At 36.4% G+C, this 22374-nt stretch overlaps 1 protein-coding gene across 2 annotated transcripts in view; it reads right to left on the reverse strand.

The window, feature by feature from the left end:
- LOC150107794 (uncharacterized) overlaps positions 1–22024 on the reverse strand; it is a 44694-nt gene extending 22670 nt beyond the window's left edge. For both annotated transcript variants that reach the window (XM_090391548.1, XM_090391547.1), the window contains exon 1: positions 21793–22024. In XM_090391548.1, the coding sequence (XP_090247674.1) occupies positions 21793–21863 (71 nt within the window). In that variant the 5' untranslated portion in view covers positions 21864–22024. The remainder of the gene's footprint in view (positions 1–21792) is intronic.
- Positions 22025–22374: the final 350 nt, after the last annotated feature.

Here is a 22374-nt window from a genome sequence, read left to right on the forward strand (position 1 = left end):
CTGGTGTGAGACAAGGATGTACATTATCCCCTCTGTTATTCATTATCTATATGGATCACATTATGAAGGAAAGTGGTATTAAACATGATATCAAAATTGGAGATGTTAATGTCAGCTCTTTGCTTTATGCGGATGATGTTATACTTCTAAATAAATCCGCTACAAGTCTGCAAGATTCTCTGACTAAATTGAATAGCTGTTGTAATAGATATGGTATGAAGGTCAGCAATAAAAAGACAAAGACAAAGACAATGAAAATAGGCAGAATCATTGAAAATATCAACTGTGTTGTGAATGGGGAATCTGTGGAACAAGTAAAACATTTGAGCTACTTAGGCACGATTTTCACTGAAGATGGTAAATTAAATATAGAAATAGACAATAGAATCAGCAAAACTGGTATGGTGGGAAGTCAATTGAATAAATTCATATGGAATAAGAGAGAAATTAGTCGGAACACTAAATTTGCTGTATACAAAACAGTGTTCAAATCAGTTTTAACTTATGGATCTGAGAGCTGGGTCAGAAGTAAAACACTTGACCAAAGACTAGAGACTACAGATGAAGTGAACAGATGTCATCAATGGCAATTTCATATTAAAAACGAGGATATTAGGAAAGAGCTTGACATTGTCAGCATCCAGGAATGTGTTAGCAGAGCTAATCTCAGGTGGTATGGTCATTTAAACAGAATGGACGAAGAAAGATTAGCAAAACAAGTGTTCTCTGCCAGGTTGGCAGGAAAACGTTGGCAGGAAAATGATGATGTGTATTGTGCATGGTGCTACTGCTACGTTGGATGAAGAGTTAGAGGTTCATGAAAATGAGCCTGAAGAGCTCTTGCATAACCTGGATAAGAATTTGTCAATAAGGACAGATGGAATATCTGACCATTTGTTAAAGGAGTGTTCAGCTGAATTGGCTAGGCCTTTCACACATTTGTATAACTTGAGTCTCAGCTCAGGAATGATACCACAGGAATGGAAGGAATGTATGATAGTTCCATTGCACAAGGGTGGTGCAAAAACTGATGTGTCTAACTACCAACCTATTAGTATCTCTGTTGTGGTAGTGAAGAATTTAGAGAAGTTGGTAAGAACTCGCATACAGAAATGAGTAGACAAGCATTCTATACTCTGCAGGGAGCAGCATAGGTTTACTAAAGGAAGGGCATGTTTTAGCAATTTGCTCATATTTTATAACAATGTTACGGCCAAGTTGGATAAAGGGAATGGATACATTATGATAATGTTGGATTTTTTCTAAGGCATTTAATAGGATACAACACAATTGACTGTTGTGTAAACTGGAGAATATAGGATTGGAACATAATCTATTGACTGGGATCAGGGGATGGTTGACAGACAGATATCAAAAAGTGGTATATGCTATCATCAGATTTGCAATTGTTTGCTGATGATGCGAAGGTAAGCAGGGCAATCAGGGATGCGACTGATATTCAGCAATTGCAAAATGATTTGAATAGACTGGAAATCTGGGCAAATGAAAATGGCTGTTAATCAATTAAGTGTCAAGTTATGTACTTGGGCGTGTTTTAGCAATTTGCTCATATTTTCTAAAAATGTTATGGCAGAGTTGAATAAAGGGAATGGATACACTATGATAATGTTGGATTTTTCTAAGGCATTTGATAGAATACCACACGATAGGCTGTTGTGTAAACTGGAGAATATGGGATTGGAACATAATCTATTGACTTGGGTCAGGGGATGGTTGACAGACAGATATTAAAAAGTGGTATACAGTGCTATCATCAGATTTGCAATTGTTTGCTGATGATGTGTAGATAGACAGGGCAATCAAGGGATGCTAGTGATATTTAGCAATTACAAAATGATTTGAAAACTGGAAATCTGGGCAAACGAAAATGGCTGTTAATTTAATGTTAGTAAGTGTAAAGTTATGCACTTTGGCGTGATTAGAGTTCCAGCGGCATATTATATTAGTGTGGTTATGCTACAAGAAACTGAAGAGGCAAGGGATCTTGGTGTATTGGTGGATAAGAATTTAAAGTTCAAAGGTCACATAGCAAAAGTTGCAAATACAACTCAGAGGATAATTGCTATGTTGAAGGGAATCTTGATATGTAAGGATAAGGAAGTAATTCTGCCTCTTTATAAGGCTTTGATAAGACCACACTTGGATTATTGTGCGCAGATTTTGGTCTCCTGGGTTCCAAGGGGATAACGAAGCTGTGGAAAGGATGCAAAGAAGAGTTACAAAGATTATATCTGGATTATGGGATTTAGATTATGAGGACAGATTGAGAGTATGTAGATTACAGACTCTGGTTAACAGGAGAAAGAGGAGTGATATGATAGAGGTCTATAAACTTTTGAATGGGCGTTATAGCATTTCAAATGATGGAATTTTTTATTATATGGAAGGCGAGGAGAGAACATGGGGACATCCATGGAAGTTAAGGTTGTTCTCAGTTAAAAAAGGGTTAAGAGCTAGGTTTTTATCCCAGAGGGTAGTGAGTGAATGGAATAATTTGCCCTTACAGGTAGTGAGTGCATCTATTGTAAATGAATTTAAGGGAAGATATGATAGCTAGGTTGCATAATTTACAGCCTCCCTCGACGAGTCCTTGACTCCCTGGAGGTCTCAGATAATAACAGAAGAAAAATATATAGTAACTATAACACTTTTTTTTGAGGTTAGTCAAGTGAGTTTTAATTTATCGTCCAACGTGTTTCACCGATTTTTGCTGTTGGCATCTTCAGAGAATACAATTGGTAAGCCATATGAAGGTAACAGACTAGGTTTTTAACTGACAGTTCTAATTCATACAAAATTAGTATTGTGCGAGACAATGCACGTGTCTCAGAGAACATGATTTATTTGTTGTGAGACATAATGTAATTGGCATGAAAGTTCATTTCTTTGATGTTTAGTGATCTGATTAAAGCTTTCGAATTTCCAGTAGGATTAGACCTTGATTCTTATTTAGGTTTCCTGTTGAACGGCGAACGTAGCAGCCTCCTTGAAGGTTCTAAGTTCATCTGCAACTTAGAAAAAGCCATCTCATTGCTTTCACACCCAATAGCTAATGACTTAAGATTAAAAAGCAGCATTATCCTTTCCTCTCCATCAAGACTTCCTAACTCTAACCAAATGGAAAGAAGAACACTACTCAAATTAAAGAATAATAAAGACATCATCATACTTAAAGCTGACAAAGGCAACAATACTGTTATCTTAAATACAAAAGATTATGAAGAAAAAATTAAAATCTATTATCAGACACGTCTGTCTATAATGTTCTCAGTACAGATCCTATGCAAAAAAACCATAACGACACAAATGAACTATTACGTGGAACGACTAACTGGCCTATAGACTTAACAAGAAAGCTAAAATCCATGCACCCATTGACTCCAAGATTGTATGGCGTTCCTAAAATACATAAAGAAGGTATATCATTACGTCCAATAGTTGATGTTATCTATTCTCCTACTTGCCAACTGTCTAAATATCTAGCCAAGATTTTACAACACATTCACAACTCGGATACTTATATTAAAAACTCACAACATTTTATTGAAAAATTAAAAAAATCCCTATCTCTGAAGATGATATACTAGCAAGCCTTGACGTCACATCTTTATTTACAAACATTCCAGTTGTGGAAGTCATCAACATCTTAGACAACTTGTTCCCAAGAAACATCGCTACTCATTGTTTAACTTCGAATTATTTTATTTGGCAAAAAACAGTCTACAAACAACTTACCGAATTAGCCATGGGTAGCCATGGCTAATTTTTTGTTTCCAAAAAATTGGCTATCCTTCTAAAACCACAATATATTAGAGTAGCATTCAAGCCAGTCAATACTATTCGGAAATTTTTAAGATCACCGAAAGACCCTCATCCATTCTACAAGTACTCTGAAGTATAAAATATACCTTGCTCCTGTGGTGTTAGTTATGTTGGTCATCCCTCTAGAAGCTTTGAAACAAGACAGAAGGAACACATAGGATATTTAAGAAACAACAGACAAGATATTTCAGGCCTTTCTTGCCACTACCAACCATCTCATTGAGTGGGATAAGAGTCATATGCCTCATATAGAAGAGAATTACCATTCCAGAACCTTCAAGGAGGCTGCTACAGTCGCCCGTTCAACAGGAAACCTAAATAAGAATCAAAGTCTAATCCTATCGGAAATTTGGAAAGCTTTAATCAGATCACTAAACATCAAAGAAATGAACTTTCACGCCAATTACATTATGTCTCGTAACAAATAAATCATGTTCCCTGAGACACATGCATTGTCTCGCACAATACTAATTTTGTATGTATTAGAACTGTCAGTTAAAAACCTAGTCTGTTACATTCATATAGCTTACCAATTATATTCCCTGAAGATGCCAATAGCAAAAATCGGTGAAACATGTAGGACGATAAATTAAAACTCACTTGACTAACCTCCAAAAAAAGTGTTATAGTTATTATAGAAGTAGTCAAGAAAGAAAATCACACAAAAATATATAGTATTTTCTTTTTCATTGGGTGAATTTACAATGTTCTTTTTTTGTGTTTTTAAATGAAAGTGCAAATGATTATTTTCTTACCATTTTTGCCAATAGAAAATCTGCTATAATTATACGAGTGACATTTTACCGTTTTTCTCCTACAGGAGAAAAGAAATAAGGCAATAATATTGTTCAATCTGTCGAACTTTATTGTATTGTTCGCCCACTGATTAGAGGTCCCTCGACACTTCTGCGCATGTCAAAAAAGGAGACCCCATTCCGATAATAGGGTAATCAATCTGTCTTCTGGGATGAGTTTGTTTATTATTACAACAAAATTCGGAAAATTTAGCTTTTCTTTTACGAACATTGTAGTTTTTAAAGTGTAACTATTTTGCTTGTATAACAGTTGGAAAAATGTACGTAGAGTATTAACAAAATTAAAAAAGGTATAGCATAAAACAAAAATTTAACTAAGTTTATTTTTAAGAAAGTTTTCTATAAAATAAAAATAATTATACAGAAAAATAGAAATTTTTTCAAATGAACTTAGATATTCTAAACTTACAGTTGAGAGAACTGAGACACTTTCATGTCCTAAACCGATTAATTATTTATGACTTGTTGTGACTCTTTTAACAAACCCATGCAAAAAAAGGTTGGAAAAAAATTAAATGCCATTATCAAATCCTTTTAATCTTCATAGTCATCTGAATCGGTGTCCAAATCGCCATCATTTTCACTTAAACTGATCACCAATAATTCAGTCTCTGTCCCGATACATATTTTCCAATGAGGTGACATGAAAGCAATATTTTCCCCAGTTTTGAACTGTAATACTTTCAATCGCTGTTCTGAGAGCTTAAAAAGTTTCGACATGTCAATATCTCCAGTTACGTTGCGATGGCGAATGAAACTTTTCACTTCTGCCCAAACATTCTCAATAGCATTAATATCGCAATGATATGGTGGTAGCCTCAAAGCTAGAAATCCATGCTCTTTGAGCATTGTGTCGAATTTAAATAGTTTAGTTGTGGGCGAGTTTCTTTTGACCAAATTAAGCAATTCAATTTTTCATATATCTGGGGAATGAGAAATGTTATTTGCAGAGAGCCAATCCATAAGAACTTGCTTCTTATTAGATCAATTTGGAACTTTGTTTAATCGAATAGTGTGATATGAAGAGTTATCAATTATAACAACAGCATTTTTAGGAAGGTTTGGAATCAGTTTTTCTTCTGCCCACTTTTCGAAGATCGTAGAATTCATTTGCCTATGGTAATTGGCTTTGTATAGTAAGTTTGAATTCGGTAAAAAACCCATTTCTCCACTCTCATACAAAATTATTATGTGCCGCGAGGCATTTCCGGTTTGTAGCACTCCACATTCTTCTTTAGACTGCCAACATTTTCCATAAGTTAAATTACTATCAATCCAAGTTTCATCTAGATACACAATCGGTCTTTTCTCCTCCTTGAAACGTCTTATTGCTCTCAAATACTGCATTCTAGATAAAACAATGTCACTTCGCTCCATGATAAGTTACCTTTTATTCTGGGACTTTTTAAAACAAAATCCGATTTCATGAACTATTTTCCTTAAAGTTTCTCTTTTCCAAGGAAAATTAATTTTTTTAATACAAGCACAGGAATCAATTTCAGAACAGTTGGCACTCTTTTCTCGACCATGTAAAATTCGTGAATACTACTTCTTATAATGTCTACATCAAAATCATTCAAAGCAACGGTTTCGGTGGTTTTCTTTACTCTGGAGATTTAAATTTTGGCTTACCTTCACCTTTTGATTCCCTACGAATTCTTTTAACAGTTGACCTCGATACGCCCACAATTACACTTGCACGTTTTATGACTTGAGAAAGGGGAACAAGGAGACAATTCTTTTTTTGCAGAATGTCAGTACATTATTCAATATTCTTTTGCAAGAGCTACTGAAACATTTAACAACAGAACTTGTTGACTGTAATGGATCCATCAAACAAATTAATAATAAAAAATAATGCAAAAAAGCAACAACAAAAATCAAGCTAGTACTAGTACAGTGACAGACAAGAAAGCACATGATTTTGGATGTTGGCAACCAATTTGTACATCCTTCATTTCTTTCTCCCCTTCATCATGAATCGACTATTCTTGGTAAAATGCCAAGGAGAGATCTACAAACAGTGGGTGAACTATAGCAGGCAGAAATTTTTATTATCAAACTTTGCTGTTTTGCAATAAAAAAAAATATTATTCGTGCTACTTGGAAAATTTCTAATCTGTGGCACACACTGCTATGAAAATTTAATAGACAAAGTTTCGGCAAACTATATTCTTATTTACAAAAAAAACAATCTTATAATAAGCATATTTGAAAAACAGATGCATTAGGCTAGATTGTGGTACACAGAATATTTCAAAAATTAAGAAATAAAACATCTCAGAGAATGATTTACCCTACTATTCAGAGTAGTTTAGAATATAATTAAGATTTATATATATATATCTCCCACACAAGAAATTTGGAACTTTTATCACATCAATGCTGTGTGCAGTAGTGTGTTGGCAAGGGGAAAATGTTCATGTTATTATTTATAGATTTTAATTATTTATTTTATTATTTATATTTTTAATTTTTTGGTGAAATAATTTACTTGAAAGATGAAATGGAAGCAGTACAGTCAGGCATCTCTCTCTCTCTATCAATATTTGTAGTCCTGAAAAGGACTGTTTTGATGGCCCTGAAAAGAAACATTTTTGATTTTACTGTTCAAAATTTATAGATGTTGAACAGTATGGAACACCCTAAAAAAAGGGTGAAGGACACCTGCTTTTTTACTGATATTTTATTCCTTCGAAAATATACTATTAGACATTTCAAAACAACAGTATATCATTGATATAAAAATAACTTAAAAAATTTGCCTTCAAGATGAAATGGAAACAGTACAATCAGGCATCTCTCTATCAATATTTGTAGTCCTGAAAAGGTCTGTTTGATGGCCCTGAAAACAAACATTTTTGTTTTCATACTGTTCAGAATTTAAAAATCTTGAACAGTATGGAATACTCTAAAGCAAGGGTAACCACTCAAAGCAGTTTTACATTCAGGACACCAGATTGTTGTCTCCCTTCTGATATGGTTTTTTTTGCATACATAGCATTTGAGTTCAGGTTTTTTTTTTTTTATTAGCCGTGGCTGGTAGATTCTGGGTATACTTTCTAATATTCCTTTCTGCCCAGTAAGTTACAACATCTTCTTCTTATTGTGCTATCTTCTATCGAAGGTCAGCGACCATCTTGGCAAACAAACTGCGCTCTTGTGCTAATCTGAGCAGTTGTGCACTGCTCTTTCCTGTCCACGTCTTGATGTTGTCAAACCATGATATTCTTTTTCTTCCTCTAGTTCCTTTGCCATCAATTCTTCCTACCAAAATAGTTTGTAGAAGTTGGTATTTGCTGTTTCTCATGATGTGTCCAAGATATGATGTTTTTCGTTTCTTGATTATTTGTACAAGATGTTTAGCTTTGCCAATGGATTTTAAGACATCTTCATTGGTAATTTTTTCTGTCCATGATATCTTTAGCATTCTTCTGTATAGCCACATCTCAAAGGCTTCGATTTTCTTGATGGTTGTCGCCTTCAATGTCCATGTTTCAACTCCATAGAGCAGAATAGACCACACGTAACATTTCAGCATTCGGCATCTGACTTCCATGTTTAGGTCTTTATTGCAGAATAGTGTTCTCATTTTCATGAAGGACTGCCGTGCAACTTCAATCCTTGTCTTTATATCTATTTCTGGATCCCACCGTTCATTAAGCCAGCAACCAAGATATTTATATCTTGACACTTGATCAATATTTTTCCCATTGAGTGTCAGTTTCATTGATGAGGCTGGATGTTTGCTGATGATCATGTATTTTGTCTTGTTGATGTTTATATTTATTCCCATTCTTTGGCTTTCTATGTATACTCTGTCAACGAGTTTTTGGAGATCCATAATGTTATCTGCAATTAGCACGGTGTCATCTGCATATCGTAGGTTGTTAACAATCTTTCCATTTATTGCGATTCCCTCTGGACATTCTTCCAATGCTTTTTTAAAGATTACCTCTGCATATATGTTGAACAGGAGTGGTGAGAGCACACATCCTTGTCTCACTCCTCTTTTGATGTTAATATCACTGGTGGTAATGTTGTCTAATTGAACGGTAGCTGACTGATTCCAATACAGATTTGTTATTAGTCTTATGTCTTGTTCGTCTAGCCTTATTTGTTGAAGGATTTTTATTAAGTTGGTGTGTATGACTTTGTCGAATGCTTTTTCAAAATCTATGAAACACATAAAGACAGATTTCTGTTTTTCTATGCATTTTTGTATCAATATTTGGGTACAGAAAAGGGCCTCTCTAGTACCAAAACCATTCCGAAAGCCGAATTGTGTTTCACTTAGAGTTTCTTCACTTTTTTTATAAATGCGATTCTGAATTACTTTCAAAAATATTTTTAATGTCTGGCTCATTAGACTAATAAGTCTGAAGTCACCACAGGAATTCGCTTTGGGTTTCTTTGGGATAGTGATAAATGTAGATTTGAGCCAATCTGATGGAAATTCATCACTTTCATATATTTTATTAAATAGTTTTTCAAGAAGTTTGATGTTATCTGGTTCGATTAATTTTAAAAATTCTGTTTGCACACCATCTGGTCCACTGGCTTTTCCTGTTTTACTTGTTTGTATAGCATTCTCTATTTCGCATTTCATGATTGCTGGTCCTTGAATGTTATCTTTTATATTTATAGGCTTCTGTCTAGTATCATTGAAAAGTTCTGTTACATATTTTATCCAAATCTGTGCTTAATTCTCTTCTTCTAGAACTATTTTTCCATTTTCGTCTCTTAGAGACACTATTTGCTTTTTCCTCAGTTTTCCGGAAATTTCGTTGATTTTCTTATATTGATTGAAATTATCATGTTGTTTCTGAAGCAGTTCAATTTCAGTACATAAATTTTTTATCCAATTTTCCTTGGCTTCTTTTATTTTTTTCTTGATGATGTTATGTGTTTCTGTATACCTGGCTAGGTCTTTGTTTTTATACATTCTTCTTGTATCAATAAGAGAAAGAATCTCATCTGTCATCCATTCCTGTTGTTTTATATTATTCACATAACCTACTTCTTCAATACTTGTTGTTACGATGGCATTCTTTAAGCTATTCCAAAGAGATTCCACACTTTTATTTTCTTCTATGTTAATCTGTTGTAATCGCAGGTTAAGCTGTGTCTTGGCACTTTTATTTATGTTTGGGTCTTTCAGTTTTTCTACATCAATTTTCTTTTTCTTCTTTTGTGATTTTTTAGCTGATTTTAATCTAAGACGTACTTCTGCAACTATGGGATTGTGGCCTGATGAGATATCTGCTCCAGTCTTTGCACTCTTTATACTACTGTGGAATCTTTTATTTATCAGTATATAATCAATTTGATTTCTGACAATATTATGTTGGTTATCTTGAGGCGATTTCCAAGTGTACAGTCTTCTTGGTGGAAGTTTAAACCAGGTATTTGCTATTGTTAGATCTTCTTCCTGACAGAATTGGACTAGGCGATCTCCTCTGTCATTTCTGGTGCCTAAGCCATGTTCACCAACAATTTCTCCATCACCCCCTCTTCCCACTTTTGCATTGAAGACACCTATCACTATGTTTATATCATGTTTCTTTGTTAGGTTTTTAATCTCTTTTAGGTGTTCATAAAACTCTTCAACATCTTCTTCACTTTTGTCAGCTGTGGGTGCATAAGCTTGGATGATATTTATGTTAACGGGGTTTCCCTTAAGTTGTAACAGCATTATCCTTTCAGAAAATGGAATCCAATTTATTACTGATTTATTGATTTCTTCATCTACTATTACAGCTACACCATGTCGATGTTTGTTCTCATCATTCCCAGAGTAATACATTGTCATATTATCTTGTTGACACTTTCCAGATCCTGGCCATCTTGTCTCGTAAATTCCCAAAATCCAGATGCCCAGCCTCTTCATTTCTCTTGTGGCATTTCTTAATTTGCTAGCTTCATACAGAGTTCTGGCATTCCAAGTTGCAATTTTAAAAGTGGACACCATTTTGAGCCCGGAGATTCTTCGCACCCCTGTCCCATTTAAGGGACGCCGGGAACTTGGGGCCAATTGTAAGGGTTTGCTCGCCATGGTGGTTGTTCTGGAGATAAGGTAGAGCAGTAGTTTCTCCGTTTGCTTTCTGCTCCGCAGTATTGCAGACGTACACAATATAATCATATTGCCATCTGCAAATCTCTGATCACAAGCTTTTCCGTCATCATTTGGCTTCAACCTTGTGTCAGTACTGACAATGCTGCTTCCCATTGTCAGGGGCAGTGACCCCAGCAGGTACTTATTTAATGGCGGCACTACTCGCCATGTCACCGAGTTGTCATTGGGCTTTGTGAGGTTTTAAGTGAGACAGAGTTGCCACTTCTGCTCCCCCACGCCCTGATAGCTCAGTCGCTGTTGGTCCACGGCTGCTTATTCGCCAGATTGCTCTGCTTATATCGCAGCTAACCTCCATATCTGAAGGCTGTTCCCCGATCCGCCACCTGGGGACGCACCCGGTAGTAGTCAGCTCTGCCCCGGGAAGTTACAACATAAGTTGTAAATTAATGGAGATTACTGATCCCCCATCCCCACTAGGAAACAGATCAAAAGAATATGCCCAGCAAGCAGCACACTCAAGTGCCTCGTGCAATAACTGAATATTGCACAGGCAAAAATTCCTTGTTTTGTTTTTCCATCTTTCTGATTGATGAGCAGACATTTGAAACATATTGTTCTGATATTGCATTTGTAGGATGACAGTGTTCTTAAATATTAATTTCCCCTATTACCCAATATCACATAACTTCCTGATTTATAATAATCAGGAAATAATATGTATATTTTATAGGAAAGATTTCTATTTGGGTTTATAGGTCAGGTTTATTATTATTATTATTATTATTCAAGCTTCCATGGAGTCAAAAGACTCATCGTGGGGGGTCCTTCCTAAGAACATAAAGTCTGTCAAGACTCAACGAAGGGAGGTTCCCCCCCTAAGAAACACAGTCTATCATATCACTCCTCAAACTCATTGACCGTTCTCGCTCTCACCACTCCATCAGGCAATGCATTCCACGGTTCAACCACCCTCCATGCAAAGAAACCACTCCTCACCCTCTTGCTCAGTTTCCTTTCGTAACTTCCAGGAATGGCCTCTTGTCATCACTCCTTCCTGCTGTTCAACCAAGCGAAAGAACTCCCCAGTGTCAACCCTGTAACCACCTCTCAACAGTTTAAAAGTTTCAATCATATCACCTCTCCTTCTTCTATCCACCAAACTCTGCAGTCCACATTCCCTCAGCCGATCCTCATAACCAAAATTACAGTCCTGAAACCATCTTTGTACCCTTTCCACAGTTAATTTATCCCCTTCAAATCCTGGGGACCGAATCTGAGAACAATAGTCTAAGTGTGGTCTGATCAGAGACTTATACAACGGAATGATAACCCTTTTATCTCTGCAGGTCACTGTCCTTCTCATTATTGCAGCAATCCTCTGTGTTCCCTTCACCACCTTTGCAATATGTCCCCTAAATTTCAGGTTTCTATCAATCATCAACCCCAGATCTCTTGTCTCCCCTGCTTCCTCCAGTATAACTCCTCCCATAGAGTATGCAGTGTCCCATCGATGTGTCCCAAACCTCAAGACCTTACATTTTGCTGCATTAAACCGACACCCCATTTATTTGCCATCTATCTAGCTTATTCAAATCCTCTTGCAGGGCTGCCGCATCTGCACTATTACTAATAATCCTTCCCAGCTTTGCATCATCCGCAAACAACTGAATATCCCCTTGCAATCCACTGACAATGTCATTGATATAAAGGTTAAACAATGAGTCCCAAGGTAAACAAGGTAGTTCAACATGGTCAAGGGTTTTTCACCCTTGACAATGTTGTTTAATCTGGGTCTCAGGTCTGGATTAGTCCCGAAGGGGTGGAAAGAGGGGAAAATAGTACCACTGCAAAAATGAGGTTCTAAGACTATTGTATCAAATTACCGACCCATCAGAATATCAGGAGTCATTGTCAAGGTTTTTTGGAGAAAGTAGTCAAGAAAAAAATACAAGTATGGATAGATGATAACGGGATACTGTATAGGGGACAGCATAGTTTTGTGAAGGGTAGATCATGCCTCAGTAACTTGCTCACGTTTTATAAAACAGTGACGGCTGAACTGGATAAGGGGAATGGGTTTACAGTGATACTGCTGGACCTTGCTACGACCTTTGACAGGATACCACATGGAATTCTAAGTAAACTGTAGCATATGGGGATGGATATAAGGTTGGTAAGATGGATAGGAGGGTGGTTGATAGAGATATCAGAGAGTAGTTTATTCAGGAGTAGAGTCCAAAAGACTGCCTGTGACTAGTGGTGTGCCACAGGGTTCTGTTCTTGGACCACTACTATTTAATTTGTTCATTAATGATATCAGAAAGGATCTGAGAGGAACTATTCATTTGTTTGCTGATGATGCAAAGTTGGGTAGAGTGATAGTGAATGCACATGATGTCAAAATTCTGCAGGATGATTTGGATAGATTGGAGGACTAGCCTAAGGAGAATGGATGTCAATTTAATGTGGCAAAGTGTAAGGTTATGCATTTTGGGATGAAAAGATTAGCAGCAGTATACCACATTGGTGGGACTGTACTCCAGGAGATTGACGAGGACAGGGATTTGGGAGTGTGGATGGATAGGGAGTTGAAGTTTAGGGGACACATTGTAAAAGTGGCTAAATCAGCTCATCAAATCACTTGGTTACTGAAGAATACCTTGACGAGGCAGAGACAAGCAAGTTATTGTCCCTCTGTATCGCCTTGATAAGACCCATCTTAACTACTGTGCCCAGATTTGGTCACCTCGGTTCCTTCTTGATGGGGAGGAGGTGGAGAGGATCCAGAGGCGAGTGACTAAGATGATGACAGGTCTATAGAATGAACCATATGAGAACAGGTTGAAGATTTGTGGGTTGCAGAAATTGGTTGATAGGTGGAAAAGGGGTGATATGATTGAGACATTCAAATTACTGAAGGGTTTCTATAAGATTAATCCAGAAGATATTTTTGAGAATAGGATTGGTGGTGGGAGGACTAGGGGCCATACATGGAAGCTGGACAAGAATGTGGTTAGCAGGGGTGTTAGAGCTAGGTTTTTTACTTGGAGAGTGGTGAATGAGTGGAATAAGTTGCCAGAGTCTGTTGTGGGTGCCATGACTGTAAATGAGTTCAAGGCAAAGTATGATAGATACTGTGTGGAAGCTGAATAGTTGTTCTTGACATGATGTTTTGGACCTCCCTCGATGAGTCTAAGGACTCCTTGGAGTTGCCCATAATAATAATAATATTTTCTGATTTATAATTTGGTAATTTATAATAATCAAAACCTAGTTTCAGTGTCGAAAAATTAAACGTTATGTGGAACAATTACTATGGGAAAATAACAAATTAAATAAAAACTGTACGTATGTTTAATAACAGTTTTCAAGTGTGTGGTAGTGTTGCAGCGGGAGGGGGGGATGTACAACTAACAAAGTTGAAATAAAGTTCAATTCTATTGTAAAAATATGAAATTTTACATTTGAAGCATGTACATATACATATTTTGTATGAGAGAATATATGCAAAAGTATCGCTTACTTTAAAGTTGGGGCAAAATATATAAACTAGCAGAAAATATATACATATCAATTTAAATAATAACCGTTTATTTCATTTTGTAAAGACCAATTATACTGGGAAACCAACAAGGTGAAAGTGAAAAGAACACTAGATTACGATATTTTGAAATAAAAAATAGTGATATCATTAAAGAATTGCATATTATTCTCTATAAAACAAAGTTGTCAAAGAATAATTCAGATTTTTTCTTCAGGAAATCTGTGAATTATTCTTTGAAATATGATTTTGAACAAAGATAACATAATCTAGAATGTCGGCAGCCGGTTTTTTTTTTTTTTAAATAATATTTCAAATAATTATCGTGAATTAATTTCTTCGAAAACTAAGAAAATGTTCTGTCGAGTAAGCGATTAGACAAAATTAGCACAAAAACATTAAACATTGGTTCTCCAAGGTAATGCAATATTTAAGTGAAGAAAGTATGCAAGGATTTATATTTTGTCCTGGAATTTAAAACTGTACAATAAAAAGAGAAAATAAAAATAATTTCTATATTTTTAGTCTCTCTAATATAACTAAGCGTTCACTTGCCCAGCGTAAAAAAAGGAACTGCATTCCTTCTTATAGAGAACTGAGATTCAGTTTCGCGAGATAATCTGGTTAAGTGTTCTCTACAGCGTGAAGGATTATCGCACCTTCTAAAGGACAGAGCAGCCAAATTGCACTTCTTATCCATGTTCTTTCAACAGGTGTACTGAATTGTATCCAGATTTAGCTGGACGTATATATATGTCCTGGCCATTTGGAGGATTAATCTTCCTTAACAGGAAGATTAATCCTCCAACCTTCCCTCTTTCATGTCCCCATAAGAGAGACATTAAAGAGGGAAATAGTGGCAATGGTTATGAAGCAGTGTGGTGTAACATGGAACGAGGAGTTGAGCAGTAAGGAAATAATTGCTGCTTTGGAACTGACAAAGAAATACATAACGGCATCAGTGTGATTGTATTCCAAATACCTTATTCAGCCTATTGGTTTTTGGATTAAATCTGAAAGAAGAAGGTACTTTGGAGGCAGTACAAGATGAATAATGGTAATAATCAGTTACATTAAGAGTATAAAGAACAAGCCAGGAAAGCAACAGAGTAAGAAAAATAAAAGTGCAGTATGAGCAGATAATTGGCAAATCAGCAGTTTTTTAGATATGTGGCAAGTAGAAGAAAGAATGATCATAGTAATATGATGTTAATGGATGAAAATGGTAGAAAGGAAATAGCTGCAGAAGACATTTCGAGGTACTCAGTGATCAATTTATGAGGGTGTTTCACCCTGATCAGGATGGAACCATCGCTGGAAACTGTATGAAGAGTGAAGAGCAGGTTCTTTGTGTGGTGAGTGGAATGCATTGCCAGAGTGTATTGTGAACGTAGATACATTGAATCAGTTTAAGGCACACTTGAATGAGCATTGTGCACAATAGTGTGTACTTCCCACGATGAGTCTCTGACTCCATGGAGATGAAGTGATGACAATAACAATAATAAAAGGTTACTTGGTTATTGAAGAACACACAAGTAAATATAAAGAAGTCATTATTCCTGTTTATAAGGCTTGATATCTCTGTAACTAGATTGCTGTGCTCAGGTCTGGTCTCCTTGGTTTCTTGGGGATGATGAAGTGATGAAGAGGATTCAGAAAAGAGCAACCAAGATGGTGAGTGATCTGTGGAACACTGTGAGAACAGATTGAGTGTGTATGTGGGATGCAGAAGTTGGTTGATAGGCAAAAAAAAAAAAAAAAAAAAAACAGAGGATATGATATAAACATTTAAGTTTATAAGTTTAAACCTATAATCCTATAGGTTTTATAGGATTGATGCATTAGAAATGTTTTGATACTTAGCTAGAGTGGGGGGCAGAAGTTAAGTAAAAGTGTGGTTAATAGGGGCATGATGAATAGATTTTCCATTTGGAGAGTTGTAAATGATGATGGTCATGACGAGACAAAAGAAGATGAAATAGTCAAGTTGCTGGGTAACCACTTTGCAAGGGTATATCATCCAAGTGAGATTACTGCTTTAACATATATGACAGACACTAATGCAGGAACAGGGGTGGATGAATTGGAGATTCTTAGGATATTGCAGAATCTCAATGTAAATACAGCTGTGGGATTAGATGGAATATCACCTAGGGTTTTGCAAGAATGTGCAATGGAACTAGCAATGCCTTTGAAGGTTCTTAAAGTCTCAGCTCTGGTAGAATTTCAAGGGAGTAGAAAGAGGGCAAAATAATTCATTTGCATAAAGGAGGTTCTAAGAACTAAGACTGCAGTAGTAAATTATAGACCAATCAGTATCTCACGCATGGTGGTAAAAGTACTGGAAATATTCAATTGTGTGATTATGCAAAATTAGGTGAAGTAATAGTTAATCAAGGCGATGTGGAGAGCTTGCAGGATGACTTAAAAAGCTGTCAGTGTAGACAAAAGATAATTGGTATCGTCCTAGTGAGATTACTGCTTTAACATATATGACAGACACTAATGTGGGAACAGAGGTAGATGAATTGGAGATTCTTAGGATATTGCAGAATCTCAATGTAAATACAGCTGTGGGATTAAATGGAATGTGGAGCAATGTAAAGCAATGCATTTTGAGATAAATAGATTACAAACCATGTATCACATTGATGGCACTGTACTGCAGAAAATAGATTAAGCTAGAGATTTAGGGATGGTGATAGACAGAAAGTAAAAGGAGGACATATTGCTAAGGTGGCCCATAAAATTACTTGGCTACTGAAGAACACATTAACAAGTAGAGATAACGAAGTTATTCCTCTTTATAAGACCTAGATGTGCACATCTGGATTAATGTACTCAAGTCTGGTTCCCTGAGTTTCTTGGAGATGAGGAAGTGGTAGAGAGGTTTCAGAGGAGAGTGGCCTGTGGAATGTTTCCTATAAGAATAGATTGAGAATGTGTGGATTGCAGAAGTTGATTGATAACAGAAAAAGAAGGGATACAAAAGAAACATTTAAGGTGCTTAAAGAGTTTTATAGGATAGATGCAGAGGAAATGTTTCCGCACTTGGCTGGAGGGACCAGAACAAGGGATCATCCCTGGAAGCTGAAAAAAGGTGTGCTTAGTAGGGGTGTCAGGACTAGATTTTTTGCTTAGAGAGTTGTGAATGAGTGAAATGGGTTGCCAAAGTCAGTTGTAGTGCTCTGTCTGTTAATGGGTTCAAGGAGAGGTGTGATAGATTGGGTCTCAATGGAGGTGCCTATATTATAATAATAATAATGTATGGCATGTTTGATGGAAGAATGAAATTATACAGATGTGGTGAGTTGCATTTGAATGGTTTTGGAGTGTGTGCACTGGAGAAAATGTTGCTGGATGGAAGTATAGTGTCTGATGCATGCAAGGGATCAGAAGCAAGAGATAAAGTGAAAAATCAGGAGAGTGGTATTGAAGAGACAGAAGTGCTTGGCAGTGAAAACAATAGTGATATGAGAGATGAAGAGAGAATGGGAATGCAAAAGGAACATGGAAATGGTGGGAGAGTCATGTCTCTCTCCCCAGTGGACAGGGAGACATGGCATAGGGAGAGACGGATGCTGAAAGTGGCAGTGAATGTGTGTATGAAGATGGGGTATATTGGTTGAGATACCACTCTCCTGATATGGGTTGAGAAGTTGAGACTGAGCAGATATATGTGGTAAGGGTGATAAAGGTGACTGAACAGGTGTGGTGGAGAAATCACAACCAACAAGTGGCTTGGATAGGTCTGGTTATAGACCAAAAAATGAATTACCGTGTTTGTTTACAAATGCCAGAAGTATCAGAAATAAGGGAGAGGAAATGGTTTCAATGATTGAGTTTATTTGCCCCGAAATTGTTGGAATAAGTGAAACATGGTTGAATGAAGATTATATTCTAACGGGAATAGAAATGGAAGGATACAGGATTTTTTGCAAGGATAGAAAGTACAAGAAGGGGGGGGGGAGTGCTGCTGATGATAGAAGGAAATTATGTCCCCATAAGGTAGACATGAAAGAGGGAAATAGTGGCAATGGTTATGAAGCAGTGTGGTGTAACATGGAACGAGGAGTTGAGCAGTAAGGAAATAATTGCTGCTTTGGAACTGACAAAGAAATACATAACAGCATCAGTGTGATTGTATTCCAAATACCTTATTCAGCCTATTGGTTTTTGGATTAAATCTGAAAGAAGAAGGTACTTTGGAGGCAGTACAAGATGAATAATGGTAATAATCAGTTACATTAAGAGTATAAAGAACAAGCCAGGAAAGCAACAGAGTAAGAAAAATAAAAGTGCAGTATGAGCAGATAATTGGCAAATCAGCAGTTTTTTAGATATGTGGCAAGTAGAAGAAAGAATGATCATAGTAATATGATGTTAATGGATGAAAATGGTAGAAAGGAAATTGCTGCAGAAGACATTTCGAGGTACTCGGTGATCAATTTATGAGGGTGTTTCATCCTGATCAGGATGGAACCATCGCTGGAAACTGTATGAAGAGTGAAGAGCAGGTTCTTTGCGTGGTGAGTGGAATGCATTGCCAGAGTGTGTTGTGAATGTAGATACATTGAATCAGTTTAAGGCACACTTGAATGAGCATTGTGCACAATAGTGTGTACCCCCCACAATGAGTCTCTGACTCCATGGAGATGAAGTGATGACAACTGTGCTCAGGTCTGGTCTCCCTGGTTTCTTGGGGATGATGAAGTGATGAAGAGGATTCAGAGAAGAGCAACCAAGATGGTGAGTGATCTGTGGAACACTATGAGAACAGATTGAGTGTGTATGTGGTGGGATGCAGAAGTTGGTTGATAGGCAAAAAAAAAAAAAAAAAAAAAACAGAGGATATGATATAAACATTTAAGTTTATAAGTTTAAACCTATAATCCTATAGGTTTTATAGGATTGATGCATTAGAAATGTTTTGATGCTTAGCTAGAGTGGGGGGAAGAAGTTAAGTAAAAGTGTCGTTAATAGGGGCATGATGAATAGATTTTTCATTTGGAGAGTTGTAAATGAATGGAATGGGTTTCCAGAATCAGTTGTTAGTACTTTGTCTGTTAATGGGTTCAAGGTGAGGTATGACAGATTGTGTGGAGAGTTAAGTCTCCTGTGATGATTATATATGATGAGTCTTCTGACTCCATAGAGGTGCCCATACAATAATAATAATTTGAATGGATTTCAAAGAACTGGCATTATTAATCCTTTCAGCAGTAAAGCAGTGTGTGTATACACAGACACATCATCATGGCCCTATTCCAAAAACAGTATCAAATTTAAAACAGTTAAAATATGATGTTCAAATTTCATCTATAGTAAAGCATGTCAGCTTTTTGAATTTTTGCAGAGATGAGCAGTAATCTTTGCAGTTTTTTTCATGTATGTATGCACTATAGAATATGAGAGAGTATTTTTAATTTGCTGCTCAAGAGGCTAAGAAGCACTCTTATGTTAAGAGCATTATAAAGGATGCATATTCATTCTCCAACTAACATGCTGTAGATTCAAATCCAACTATCGACATAAATGTCTATAAATGACTTTAGTTAGTAGATGATTCATCTACTCAGTATGAGATTAATAGAGACCTGAAGTAGTTTGAAAAACTACTTCAGGCTTCCAGTTTGGTTTATGGAGCAGTATTTCCAAATTATCTATTTCTTGATCTACCCACCATACATGTTATCGCAGTTTACCTTTCACAGGTGGATTCACATAAACATTTCTTTCTTTTTTATAAAATGCAAGTAGAACGTGTAAAGCAAGACAACAGAATTCTGTCTTTAACCGAAACTTATTTCTATTCCTAACCTATAAACTTCTTTGATACCTTAACAATAACCACAGATCTTTGAGGAAAAAGCATGTAAGACTAAGGAAAGTAACTTTATGGAATTACTGAGGAATAACTACTCTAAGTAGCACATGATGAAAGAGATGTGTGAATGAAAACACTAGATCTAGTGAATGCTTGAGCTATCTGTCTATAAATGAGGTGGCATGTCCTACCTGGTGTGAGTGATAATGCAGTTTTGACTTGGAGGTGGCAAAGCATTTAAAAACACTAAGGAATATACATGGAACTATAAGGCAGATGATTATAATAAACTCTTATGGCAGCCAGAAGCAGTGCCTTGGCATGAGAAACTGTATAATCAACAATGCATGGAAAGCAGTCAAAGGGTATCTAAAGGAAGCTATATCCAACTGCATTCCCAGAACTACAAGAACAAATAACATGAAGTTAAATGGACGAATAACACTTCAGTGCAAGAGCTGATGTGACTGTTCGTGGATGTATTTACCCATGTGTGTGGGGGGGGGGGGGAGGAGGTTCTATAGACAGTGACTATACCATCTGTATCACATCTATAGAAAACCTACAGGTAAATAGATCAACCAACATTCACATACCCCCCCCCCCCCTCAACAGTATTGTATTATAAAAACACTGGTCTACAGGACAAAAATGATTTGTTCTCATAACAAAATGTTTAGTACTGAACTCAACTACATACAAAACACTTTTTTTGGCCACATACTACAACAAATCGTTCACCATTCCATATATCTGTGACACCTCTGAAAAGGTAGACAAATCCTAAAAAAATATGATTTTGTGACTGCCTACAAACCACACAAAGTTAGCATCCCTTATCTGCTCACCCAAAGACCAGCTGCAACCTCTGGATTTACCTGGGGTCTGCCAGGTATTATTATTATTATTCGTGACACCTCCAAGGAGTCTGAAGACTCATTGCAGATGGACACCTACTATACAACCATCTCCACCACTACACCGAACGTCTACTACCAATCATCTCCAGGTATCATGCAGCAACTTTCCTACTATGGCCAAAGAGGAAGAATGGCTATCATTAGGATATCAGACACCAAGACTACATACATTTTCACCACTATGGCAACTAGCAGACCATGCTTTGGATGCCCACTACAGGATCTGCTGAAAGAACAACAACAACAACAAAAAAAGTCTTAATCTACCAAAACAAATTTAAATTTGAGAGGTTTCCTTGAATTTACTTAGGATAATTAGTGATTTGCCCTAACTAACTATCCTAACCTCAACAAATGGCTGGAAAAGGCAACTTAAAAGTAATTGCTTATACTTTGTGGATTATGATATCCAACTCATATCACTTCAAAAACTGTACACATAAAAATCTGAGATCCAAAATACAACAACGTAGCGCTCGTATCATACAATAACATTTTTAGGTTTTCAGTTTGTCACAGGAAATTGTACTTATGATCATGGACACCTCTGGGTAATATGTGCTTACTGCGATTAAATTAGCCCATTCAGCGAGAAATTAACTTACGCAGAGAGAGAGAGAACTGAATTCAAAACGATCGTTGAGTAACAGTGCAGGAATACTAGCACACCTGCTCTTTGCAGTGTTTATTGTTTGGATGATATTATATCTACATCTGCACCCTCTTTACATAAATAAACAAGAATTGTAACAGATGCTACTGCTTACTCGTTATTAGGTGCTTCTTCATCTGAGTCTGTTGAAAACGTATCAGAACTATAATCAGCTACTAATGACATCACAGTGGAACTAATAGGCACTTATGAAAATATATCAGTATATTTAATTGACAGCTGATCACATCTCCGTATCTAAAACTTATATCGCTATATATAATAAATAAAACAAAAATCGATCGCTACTTTTGGCATAAGACCCTGCTGGCAAAAATATACACTTTACGAACGTAATACCACCTATGTATAGATTTCGTCATAATCAAAGTAAAAATGACCACCGATGTTTGTGAAGATATTTAATTTAAGCCTCAGTTCTGGTAAAGTGCCAATAGAGTGGAAAGAGGGGAAAATAGTTCCATTGCACAAGGGAGGCTCTAAGACTGATGTTGCAAATTATAGACCAATCAATATATCTGGAGTGGTGGTTAAGATTTTGGAGAAATTAGTTAAAATTAGAATTCAGTACTGGGTGGACAGCAATATGATACTTTATAAGGGGCAACATGGTTTTGTGAAAGGTAGGTCTTGCCTAAGTAATTTGCTTACGTTCTATAATAAAGTAACAGTGGAG

Source organism: Typopeltis vanoorti, chromosome 4, assembly GCF_054136105.1.
Source record: "Typopeltis vanoorti isolate ZY-2024b chromosome 4, IOZ_Tvanoo_1.0, whole genome shotgun sequence".
Lineage (NCBI taxonomy): Eukaryota > Metazoa > Arthropoda > Arachnida > Uropygi > Thelyphonidae > Typopeltis > Typopeltis vanoorti.